General features: G+C 41.1%; 1 protein-coding gene across 1 annotated transcript in view; it reads right to left on the reverse strand.

Moving 5' to 3' along the window:
- Nucleotides 1–12,295, reverse strand: part of COL4A4 (collagen type IV alpha 4 chain) — a 100,290-nt gene extending 87,995 nt beyond the window's left edge. Inside the window, exons 1-3 of the mRNA XM_058533115.1 lie at nucleotides 12,140–12,295; nucleotides 9,190–9,232; nucleotides 5,123–5,200 (exon numbers count right to left, since the gene is read on the reverse strand). Coding sequence (XP_058389098.1) covers nucleotides 5,123–5,200; nucleotides 9,190–9,232; nucleotides 12,140–12,195 — 177 coding nt within the window. The 5' untranslated portion in view covers nucleotides 12,196–12,295. The remainder of the gene's footprint in view (nucleotides 1–5,122; nucleotides 5,201–9,189; nucleotides 9,233–12,139) is intronic.
- Nucleotides 12,296–12,586: the final 291 nt, after the last annotated feature.

The following is a 12,586-nucleotide window of genomic DNA, read 5'->3' on the forward strand; positions in this document are numbered from 1 at the left end:
TTCCCAGGTAAATTCCATTTTTATCATGGAATGCAGGCCCTTAGGAGCATCAGGAACAAATGAATGAGATTGCAGGAAAAGTATTTGTACATTTTTTAGTGATTTAAAATTCCCAAAGGAAAGATTCAATTGCCAATGTGGGATTTTAGTTTTCAAACCAAAAAATCTAAGACAGATCTTGAGTTTTAAGACATTTCTCCTCCTTGTATATAAAACCACCGAACTGTAAAATTCCATTGACTTAACAGTTGCTAGACTCCCTTAAATGGAAAACAATATGGATATATTTTATTCTAGAAAAAACTATGGAAGGTATCTTTATTATCTTGCTAGTTGCTAAAGCAGAATTTATAAAAGGTCCCATCCTAGTCTATAAACACACATAATTTTCCCTGCAAGGAGACAACCATCAAAAACATGGAGGGCCGGCCCCGTGGCTTAGCAGTTAAGTGCTGGCGCTCTGCTACTGGTGGCCCGGGTTTGGATCCCAGGCGCACACCGACGCACTGCTTCTCCGGCCATGCTGAGGCCACGTCCCACATACAGCAACTAGAAGGATGTGCAACTATGACATACAACTATCTACTGGGGCTTTGGGGAAAAAAAGGAGGAGGAGGATTGGCAATAGATGTTAGCGCAGAGCTGGTCTTCCTCAGCAAAAAGAGGAGGATTAGCATGGATGTCAGCTCAGGGCTGATCTTCCTCACAAAAAAGAAAACAATACTGGTTCCCTTAAAATAAAAAAAAAAAAGGAGATTCCTCCCTTGAAATTGATAATGAATAATTTAAAATCCTGCCCAACGCCACCTCCTCCCATCCTCAAAGAGGGATTATAATGAGGTTTGGGGAAATGTTAGGGCATTTTGGAATACTTCGGAAGCCAATTATCTAGCTGTCGTATGTGAAGAGCCACGCCCCGTATCACAGAACCATAGGCTGTTAGTGCTGGGAGGGATAGGACCAGCCCTCTCATGCAAACCCTTATTTCCCAGGTGAGGGCTCTGAACCCAAAAGACACCAAAGGGGTAAGTCCTGAGACTCCAGCTCTTTCCAAGATACTATTGAACCCTTAAAAGTTCCAAATGCAGCAATGGTCGTTTTTGTTGCTGCTGCTCAAAGTACTTACTTACTTCTGCCCTACCTGAGATTCACAGAGGAATTTGAACTGTGTGAGACTGCTCATTTAATAACAGGTTGAAAGGCTGTGTAGTGGGGGGGGGGGAGACTGGGAGAGAGACTCCTGCTAATTCTGTTCCCCTTTCTCTAGGATATGGCAGGTATCCCTCCACGTGTGCTGCATGCTGGCCTGGCTACCAGCTCAGCCTCCCCAATCCTGTCCAGGCTGGAGTCTGAATTTTTTTTTTTTTTTTTGGTGAGGAAGATTTTGCTCTGAATTAACATCTGTTGCAATCTTCCTCTTTTTCGCTTGAGGAAGATTAGCCCTGAGCTAACATCTGTGCCATTCTTCCTCTATTTTGTATGTGGGTTGCCACTGCAGCGTGGCTTAACGAGTGGTGTAGCTCCACACCTGGGATCCAAACTCGTGAACCTGGGCTGCTGAAGCAGAGCTCGCCGGACGTAACCACTACGCCATGGAGCCAGCCCCTGGAGTCTGAATTTTAACTTACTGATTTATGTGTATTAACTACCTATTAGGTGCCATCTACTGTGATCATCTCAAAGAAGCACCAAAAATTGACCCCACTTCTCAAAGGGGAGAGACAAAGGTAGGCAACTTATATTTCTTAAGTGTCCACTCTGGGCCAGGAGCCAGCGTAAACATTTCACATGTGTCCGCATGACCACCTTGCAGAAGTGTGTACTTGTATCTAATCAAGAGGGTTGGGCACATCCACACTCAAACCCAAACAGAGCTGCAGGCCAGGGAGGGAAAAGTCCCAGGAGAGGGAACCAGGTTCCACCAGGGGGCATCAGCGCTGCCTGGGATAAGCAGGAGGCTTTGTGGGGGCTGGCGTCTCCGCTGAGCCTCTTTGGGGAGGGCAGGAAAGACGGAGGCAGAGTGGAAGTGGGAAGGCACTCCAGAAAAGGATGAGGGGTGGGGATACTCAGATGATGCTCAAGGGAGAGTGAGGGGGCCAACAGATGCAGCTGGAGACGGCTGAAGGGGAAGTAAGAGTGATGACTGACGAAAACACCAGTTGAGGCCAGACCGTGGGCCTCCAATGGTTCATTGGTGAGGCTGAGCTTCGTCCTGTCGGCACTGAAGGAGCCACCCTTGGTCCCCTGCCTTAGATACAGCCCAGCTCCTCCTCAGACTCTAGCTTCAGGCTCCCGATGAAACCCTGATCACAGTCATTCTACAGCGTGGGGCCAGCCTGGCTTCCCAACACTCGCTTTAGAGACACAGTTTTAATTTGGAGCTTGAACACACTGCTCTCTCAGGCATGAAGCCTTTAAGGCATTAAGGCATTAAGCCTAAGAGAGCACATAATAATTTCCTTCTTAGGAATGCCTGGCCATGCCACTAATGGGCTGTGCCGCCTCAGGCAGATGCTCAACCCTCCAGAATTTGGTGTATTCCTATTTTTATAGTCCACTTTGAGCTGTCACTGCAGCTCAAGAGATGGTATGAGAGCTGGCTGGCTGCTGAGGGCCTGGGAGCTCCCGCCTTCCAAACCACCTCCCAGTATGCACAAGCCACGCCACCCAATTTCCAGCTGGACAAGGTCAACATCAACTTGCAGCCTTCACAGGGGACCCATTTGTCTCCGGAAGGGCAGAGGTTGACCGGTGTTCCGCACACAGCTCTCCCTGACCGCCCAGAAACAGTGACACAGACACAGTGCAGCTCATCCCCGAGGGCCCCCATAACCCGTGGTGCCTAAAGACAGTTATAGGACGCAAACTGTACCCTCTACGAGGCCCAAGGAAACAGAAGGGAAAGGACCAATGGCGTAAATAGGAGGAAACCCAGGCCTGGGGAGGTTAAAGTGTCCACCAAGTTCACAAAGTTATGACTAAAACCTGGTGTTTGAACCTCGGTGTAACCACCTCCTCATGCTCACAGGGTAAATGCTGGGATTGAAGCCAGATATCAGGGTGTGGTTCCTGCCTCTTGCACATACTAGCAAGATATTTAAAACTCTTAGAAATTCGAGCTCCTTGTATTGATGGATGGAAATACTAATCATACCGGCCTCACAGAGCTGTTGTAGGATTAGAGCAGGGTTTCTGAGCCTCGGCTCTATTGGCATTTGAGGACCGTCCTGTATATTGCAGGATGCTGAGCAGCGTCTCTGGCCTGTAGCCCACTAGACACCAGTAGCCCCACCTCCACCCGGTTGTGACAACAAAAAATGTCTCTCAACGTCACCAAATGTCCCTGCTAAAACAACTCTCAGCCTCATTTCAACCAGAGGACCACATCAAGCTGGCTTTATCCAAGCAACTGTTCCTCTTTGTTTTGTAGTGTCTCTGTCTCCTTCCGGCCACAGAGCTGATCAATCCATTTTTCTTGGGTCTCAAGTTCAAAGGGTCTTAAAATTAAGATGCACTGATTTCTTTTTTATTTATACAATCTTAGTATGTTTATATTAATAACCTCACACAAAAGCCAGGCTATTTTTTTTTCCTGAATAATGTATCCATTTACATGGAGAAGGCTAAAGCACTTCTTAGATTGCTAATTTTTAGCGTCTTAACTTTGTTTCCTTGCAGCTTCAGTTTTTAAACTGTATCATGTAAGTGGCTGGAAAAAGCTCAAGATAAATTCTGATCACCAAAGTTTTTGATGTATTGAAGAAGAAACAAAAGAGTTTAAGCAGAAGGGCATTTGTCACAACTTCAGCTCAGTAGGGTAGATGCTTACAGGAAAGCAGCTTGACAAAGGTACCCCCTACATATTGCACACCTACTGTGTGAGGATAAAGCGATGCTGTGGGAGAAATACATGGTCCTTCTCTCAGGAAGGTAACGTTCTACATCCTTGAAGATTGATGTTAACTGAATTGAGCTTTCTGAGCATCATGCACAGCCCTGTAGGATTGATTTGGACACATTTCAAAAGGATGATCTGACTCAAAAATTGTCCAAAGCTTCTTGTAAGATTGTGGGAGTATTTTTAATCAAAGGAATTGTTTGATCCAATACTCCAGCACAAATGAGTTAGTGGGCTGCCAACTGCTGCTGTCAGAATACAAGACAGAGGTTCATAAATGTTCAAGAGACCCAAGATACAGTAACCAAGAGAGTACTTGTGCCCTGCAAGACAGAGAATCTAGTGTCGTCATTAAGAGCACCGGGGTGGACTTGAGCAAGACACCAAATTGCTCTGTGCTTCCGTCTTCGGCACTGCAAATTCACTACAATAAGATGATAAGAGAGTTCTTGTGAGGAGTCAGTGAGCTAAAGCATTTTGAGCACATAGAACAGTGCCTGGCACGTAAGAGGCACGCAATAAATGCAGCTATGGCTTTGATTACAGAACACTATTCCGCAGGATTTCAAAAGGTGTTATCCAGAAAAGAGTCTTATGGTCAAATGTCTGGAAAAAGTGGAAACACTGCTTTAAACAAAGTTAAACAGGCCTTTTTTTTCTTTTTCTCACTTCAGGACTTCTCAGAGCCTTTAAAATGCTGATATGCGACACGAATATCAAGATGGCAACCCAGTATGTACCATTTGGCACCAGGACCCTTTCTGCATAGGGCAATTCCCAACACTAGTGTTGTGTAAAATATTGTATAAAACTGCTTCCCAGACTGTCTTCTAAGCTTGACACATAGTCTAATATAATTGGGATTGCTTATCAGCGTGTACAGAACTTTGACTGCAAAAGATGTAAACATCACCACCTTCCAGAACACACTAAGAATCTGGGACTACTTAATGTTAAATAATCGCAATAGCTCAAAATTCAGGATGCTGTTCACGTTGTTGTTTTTTTTTTTTAATTTTATTGTGATAAAAACACTTAACATGAGATCAACTCTCTCAACAAGTTTTTAAGCGAACAATACATTATTGTTGACTATAGGTAGAATGTTGCAGAGCAGATCTCTAGGGCTTATTCATCTTGCTTAACTGAAACTTTACACCCTCTGATTAGTAATTCCCCATTTCCCTCTCCCCTGCTGTCCGTGTTGGTTTTTACGTCACTTACCCGAGACCCCTTTTCAGGAAAACACTGGCAAACAGAGCAATCTCTTCCTCCACAAGGGCCAGTAAACTTCTTTCCACTCTGGAAGGTGAAGCATCTGATTTAGTATATCGATATTCATCACTTAGCTGGGTACATGATACATACATCGTGACGGGCTCTCTGGTTTACCTAACTCATGAGAACTCCCCAGTACACCTTTACCTCTGAATCTGTGAAAAGAAAAGACTAATATTGATATATAAAAAGGCAACGAACTTACATGGTGGCTTGACAATAAAAAGGTTGATTATATGAGCCAAATAAAAGTTTATGTGAGCTAGGATTTTTTTTTAAAGCCTCCTTCTGAAACCACTTTGCTTTAACCACAACCTTCTGCCATTTCTCTCTCCTGGTAAGACTTCGTTTACTAAGTTGTGAACAATCTTAGAGTGTAAACTATATGGTTAGGAAAACCAGCAAGTACACAATGGTGCCTAATTTAAATTAGAAGCTTGGCTTTTTTGTCAGGACCCTCTTGCTTTACCTCCAAGATCATCAAGTTCCTTCTGGGTCAAAGTTCCAGTCACAGCCTTGGACTGCAGGTTAAAATTGTTCTTCCTACAATTTGCTGATACTCCAAAAGGGTTCCTCTAATGTGTCTCTCAACCAGAAAGCTCCTGGACTTGAATAATTTGGGCCCTTTCCCCACTTTCAGCTAACTTTTCTTCAACACTCTCTTTAAAGAGTTATTCCACACTCACATATTTTCTTGACTTTAATGCTTCCTTCAAACACACAAACATGTGTACACAAGCACACACACACATGTGTCCCTTTGGGGAGAGTCAGCCCCTTGTTCTCACAAATCCTTATTATTTATATCCAGAGTCACCAGTCACTTCAATATGAAACTATAGTCCCCAGAGTAACTGTTTCCACAAGTAGATCCCTTCACGACAAAGAGCCACCATGATGCACCAGCAGTGAAAATGAGCACCGAGCGTTCACTCATAGATGGGGGCTACCGGTCAGGAGGGAGAGGTGGTAAAGGGAGCTCTAGATGCTAGGAGCTGAGGGTGTGGATGGGAATATCAGAAAGGCATCAGGGATAAACGCTGCCTAGCTCATGGTCTTGCCTCATCCAGCTCTCACAGCAACGTGTATGTATTAACCACACATGTCTATAATTGATAGATCTTTTTAGTCTCAAGGCTATACACTTAAGCCTTTGGACCAATGTATAATGGGGAAACATAAAGTAGTTGAACCAATATTTATAGTTCTGATGGAAAACATATATATATATATAGAGAGAGAGAGAGAGAGAGAGAGAGATTCATACACATACCTATATACATAGGTATGTACCTAGGTGTGTATGTGAATATATATGAATATGTATGTGTATATATGAATATATACACATGTATACATATACATGGACATGAGAAGGGAAGGAGTCTATCCACTATGTCTTTTTCTTTTCAATCACACAATTTAGACCTTTTTTCCCCTGGAAAAATACGCTCAGATACAATCCAAAAGAAAATATCTTTACCTTAAGCATTAATTAAAAAGACATCTTTATAAACAAAACTCTTATGGGTCATTGAAAGTATACAAGAATTTGAACCTTGACAAGAGCTAAGCAATTAGATAATTTAATCTAAAAAAAGGCATTTGAAGTTTCTAAAATATATGCCTCTTGAGTTTTGAATAACATTGTTATCTATGAATGCAGAAACATTAAGTTCAAAACTATGATAAGGTAAAAAAAAAATTAAATACCCAGGCCCAGGTCGGGACAGCATGAAAGCACTCAAAGTAACTAGTCTGAACATTTGGGTTCATTTGAGGTTAGGATTCATCACTCTGTTCAGTGAAATATCAAAATAACCAGAGGAAAAAGAAGGTCCGCTGATTAGATGGCTTGATAATAAGGGCAAGTTTGTTATTTCATAGTATTTTTTTTTTCACTTAATTGTGCCAAGCATCACTGAGATGTTTGTAGCAAAATTACATTTCAGGGAAGAATCAATTTAAAATAGATTAGCAGATTCTAATAAAGAAATAAGAATAGTCACATAGAAAGCTTTGACTTGGACCAATAAAGGAAAAAAGCAAGAGGTCATCTCAGTCTCTACAAAGCTCTTCTACATTAGACATATCCCAATAAACATCACTTTAAAAGGGGGAGGCATTTATAGAGGAGGAAGCTTAAAAACAGATTGTAGAAACCCATTAAAGAAGATAAAGACAATGTCACAGACAAGTCAGCATTCAAAGGATAAACCATATTCATTGGGAATACACTGACATTCTCAAAAACCAATGTTACTCTTCTTCAAAGAGAAAAAAGGAAAAGTCACTGTTTTATCTCAGATATTTCTAAACAAATACTTGAGGCATAGAAAGTTCAAGAAAATAAGTTATTAGTTTCTAGATTAATAATCTGTCCTATATTTGTACCTCTATTTTCTTTTTTTAAAAAATATAACATATGCACATGATAAAAATTCAAATAGTGCAAAAGAATATAATGGGAAAAGACATTTTCTCTTCCAACCTTGGCCCCCAGTTCCCTCCCCTATAGGCAATCACTCTCTTCAAATCGGTGTCTGGCATTTATGAGCATATTGCCACAATGATCACACACACACTCTCTCTCTCTGGTGATTTCGGCCTTGTTTTATTTTTTACCCAAATGGCATATTTCTCTGTACATTGCTGTTTTCACTTAATTGTATGTCTTCAAAATCATTCTGAATTAATACACATGGCTATCCTTCAGACAAAGTACTATAACTTGTTCAATCAGTCCTTATTGATGGACAGTTATTTCCCTTCTTTGCTAAACACTATTATTCTTGTGCATTTATCTTTATGCACAAGTCAGCATAAACGTACAATAAATTCCAAAAAGGGAAATTCTTGTGTCAACAGGTATGTGCATTTAAAATCCTGATGGATAATGCCAAATTGCCTTCCATAGATATTGCATCAATTTACATGTCTACCTTTAAAACCCAATTACAGCATAGCCACTCTGTGTGTGAAATCTCTAGACTCTCTGAATACCACAAGCTAGTAGGAGGGTCCAGGATAGAACAATCTTTGGTTTCGGAATTATATTCACTCATAAGGAACATAAGAAACAAAGGAAGTGAAATTTAGGACTCTGTAAATTTTTTAATGGAAAAAAGAGAATATAATACAAAAATAAACTTAGAAAAATCAGGCAAGAGAAATAGAAAAAATCCACCCACACATATATTTCAGTGTGTTTCCATTCATTAATTCAGGTGATGCTTTCAAATGCATGTGAACTAAGTTGGGCAAGTCTTATCATCCCTACCTACTTCACTTGGAGAAAACTGAGTCTTGGATAGGTTAAGGGATGAATCAATGGCAGATCCAAGAACCAAGGGCTTCTCATTCCTTGATGCATGTCCTTTCTGCTTCTGACTGGTAGGAAAAGGAGAATGGGAGGCAACTTTCTATTTTGATTTGCTTTGAAAAGACCGATGGTAACTTGAATCACAGAAATTGGATTGGGTGGCTCCAAGCTAGAGAGGATGAACAGCTAGAGACGTGTTTACTAGAGTGATTTCAACAAGTGCAGCTGTCTCAAGATCAACCTGAGTTACAGGCAGCCCATAGTGGGACTTTCCAGAAATGTCTGAAATTGGGTTTAATAACTTAGATTCTTTAGTGAGGAAATAGAAAAAAAGAGGGCTTATTACAGAATGTTCTAGGCTTATCTTTCTCCAGAGTTAAAATGTTCATATTTAATCTTATACTTCTTGATTTAATCCTGAAATGGCCGAGATGCTTCCTGCCCCTCTCTGAAAAAAGTTTTTAAGAAAGGGTTATGTTGTAAAATAAAGGAATCCCCAATACCTAGGCAATTTGGTAAGCAGTCTTGACTGTAAAATATAAGAGAAACCTTAGAGTTAACCTAGTCCAACATTTCATTTACAGATGAGAACACTGAGTCCCAGAGAGTGACTTGTTTAAAAGTATAATTAAAAAATGCATTCAATAAAGTGAATTTTCAACATACAATCAGAGCTAATTAATGTACTTACCCCATATACATGGTGTACAGAAAAGAGAATGAGTATAAGCGACCTAGGAAAAAGCGAAAATGCAGATTAATTTAAACTCTTCATTTTCATGCAAAATAAACTGAAATGAAAAAGAACAAAGGAATTAATGTCAGAAAGCTTCTTTTTATTTCTAATAGGCTGCTGTCACCAGCTGATTGTCATCAGTGACAGGATAAATGTTATCCTTTCTCTGGCTGTCATTATTATCTTTACTCTTTTTAATCAGTCAAGAAGTACTCACAGCCTGTGAGTGGGGTCCTCATTGTGCTGGGTACCATGGAGATACTCTGCAAGTGAGACCTGGAGGGACAGACGAGTCAAGGAAGATGACTCTCAGAACAAACACTGGAGGAAGTGGGAAGGAGGCAGCTTTGTTCAGGGACAGTGCAAAGACTATTGTGTCCTGGATGCCATTAAGTGGAACCAATTGGAAGGAGGGAGGATGGGAGAAAACCTAACTGGACTCAGGAGACGGCTTGGAGGAGAAGAGAAATAATATGAAATAGTTAGGGAAGAGTTAGGTAGTTCAGGGTCTTATCAGTGAGGCAGAAATCCAACTAGGGTGATGTCATTATTATAAAGAAATTTTAACATGAGAGGTGCAATCAAAATAGACCACTGTTAAGGACTGAATGTTTGCATCCCCCTCCCCCCCTCAAATTCAAATGCTGAAATCCTAACCTCTTGCATGGTAGTATTAGGGGGTGGGGCCTTTGGGAGGCGATTAGCTCATGAGGGTAGAGTGCTCATGAATGGGATTAGTGCCCTTATAAAAGGGACCCCAGAGAGCTTTCTCACCCTTTTTCCATCATGTGAAGATACATCGAGAAGTCGGCAGTCTGCAATCCAGGAAAGGGCTCTCACCAGAACAGACCATGCTGATCTCAGATGTCTAGCCTCCAGAGCAGTGAGAAATAAATCTCTGTTGCTTATAAGCCACTCAGTCTGTGGTAGTCATCATAGTAGCCCAATGTAACTAAGAGAACCACTAAACATTCACATACATTTGGCTTGGGCTTATATTTGTCAAAGAGCTTCCATATCCATCATCTTGTTTGATCCTTAAAACAGCTATGATGGAGTTGGAGCTTCCGGTCACATCATCCCCATGGATGGGAGGAGAACTGGGGCCCAGACTCGCTGTGATTTCTCTGCCATCCTTGTCGTTTGTTGTGCATAGAGCCTTCTTCTCTCTGAAATATCACGTCCTAAGAGAGCCTTCTTGCTCTACCCTCTACGCCTTCCTCTTGTGCTGAGATGCTGACAAAACTACAGAAATCTACAGAGCCACACCCTGGTGAACTCCTGACTAGGAGATGGGAGACTGGGGGCGGAGCTAGCCCACACATAGTGGCTGCCACTCTGAGGTCCCTATTCTCCCTGACACTTCTATTGGAGTTCATGACAATTCCAATAAAGGCCATATTGGCATTTCAGTGTAGTAACTAAGTAAATAAAGAGAATAAAAAAGTGAACGAAGTGTTGAACACCGGGAATATACTATTATAAACCAAGTTAAAGTATTTACAACTACTGTTTGTTAAATGGGTTCTTATCACCTTGGACATTCGTAAATAAGGATAGGTTATATCTTTTAACAGTTTTGGCCTCCATATATATAGTGTCATTAAAACTGTAGGCAGGGCACATTTTCTCACATTTTTCCCCAAGAACAAACATGCTCAAAAGGTTGCAGGCGGAAGGGCACAGAGGGGGCTGGCTCAGGTCAGGTCTGAATTCCCGTTACTGTTCCTTCACCCTGTGCTCTGTTCCTCCCGCTCCTGGATATATTTAAAAATACAATAATTCTTTTTTTTTAAGAACCATTCAAAATTAAGATTACATTGCATTTTCCTCCACATCCACTCCAAATAAATATGACTTGACTGCATTTCTGGAATAAATACATTCTCCTTCCCACCACCCTCTCCTTCTTCATTGCCTATAAATACATGTTCATCAGCTCCAAAACTTTTCATATATTTCACTATTTATCATTTCCTTGTCTTAACTCCCAACGTTTTTTTAGTCACTTCTAACAATCTCACGTTGGTTTCCTACTGCTGCTGTAATGCATTACCACAAACTCGGTGGCTTACAACAACATGTATTTACTATCTTACGGTTCTGGAGGTCAGAAGTCCGAATGGGCCTCACTGGTGAGAATCAAGGTGTCAGTGGAGCTGTATTCCTTCTGGAGGCTCCAGAGAAGAATCAGTTTCCTTGTCTTTTCCAGATTCCAGACACTGCCTGCATTCTTTGGTTCATGATCCCTTCTATCTTCAAAGCCAGCAATGGCAGGTCGAGTCTCTTTCTTGCTGCATCCCTCTGACCTCTGCTTCCATTGTCATGTCTCCTTCTTTGACTCTCACTCTCCTGCCTCCCTCTTTCACTTCTAAGGACTCTTATGATTATACTGGGTCCACTTGGATAATCCGGGACAATCTTCCCATCACAAGGTCAGCGAATTAGCAACCTTAATTTCATCTGCAACCATAATTCCCCCTTGCCATGTAACAACACGTTCACAGGTTCCAAGGATTAGGATATGGACATCTTTAGGGGTCATTATCCTGCCTACCAACTCGTGAAGTGCATTGTCCTAACTCTACTAGTTATTGGGACCCTGCTGCTCTGGGCATCTAGGAAGGTTTTTGCTCTTCAAACCTAGTGAGTAAGAGAGTAAGAATCTGCAGCCTTTAGATGTGCATCTTCCCATTGGGTGATTATGTGGATGCAATTCAGGGAGAGTAGAGAGGATTGGTGTTTAATAATAAAAATGAGTCACAAAGTGGCAGGCATAATCCACAGATTTCTGGAACGATTTGGCTTTTTGACACATGAAGCATTTGTATTATTTATATCTATAGAACCAACATTTAGGAGAAATTATTAAATAAAAGCAAGTGATCGCACTGAGGACACTCACCACGGATCTATGGCCAAGGGCTTGGTCCACCCAAAAGAGCGCCTTATTAATGCCATGTGCGCGGATTACTTCACAGTCAAGTCTTGGTACTTAAAAAAAATTCTACCGGTCTTCTCGTCTCTTCCAGAAGACTCCCATTTATAAGTGAAGTTCTATGTCCTGGGTTTAAAGTCTGTATATGTTAAATATAAACATATCTCTTAAAACACAGTATTCATTACAATGTTGAAAATAATTACTTCATTATTTATAGTGATGGAAATATTTTCTAAAGGGGAACTTCAATAGTTTTTTGACATAATCTTTCCTTAGTGATGGTTAAGCTGAATAAATATCAATTTGTATTCTTAGAAATAAAAATATTCTCAAATTCCTTATAAGTCATAATGCATTTTTGAGAAACAGAAAGATGGATATACATATAATGCTTGTATGAAAATTATTTGC

The sequence above is a fragment of the Diceros bicornis genome, chromosome 37, assembly GCF_020826845.1.
Source record: "Diceros bicornis minor isolate mBicDic1 chromosome 37, mDicBic1.mat.cur, whole genome shotgun sequence".
Taxonomy (NCBI): Eukaryota; Metazoa; Chordata; class Mammalia; order Perissodactyla; family Rhinocerotidae; genus Diceros; species Diceros bicornis.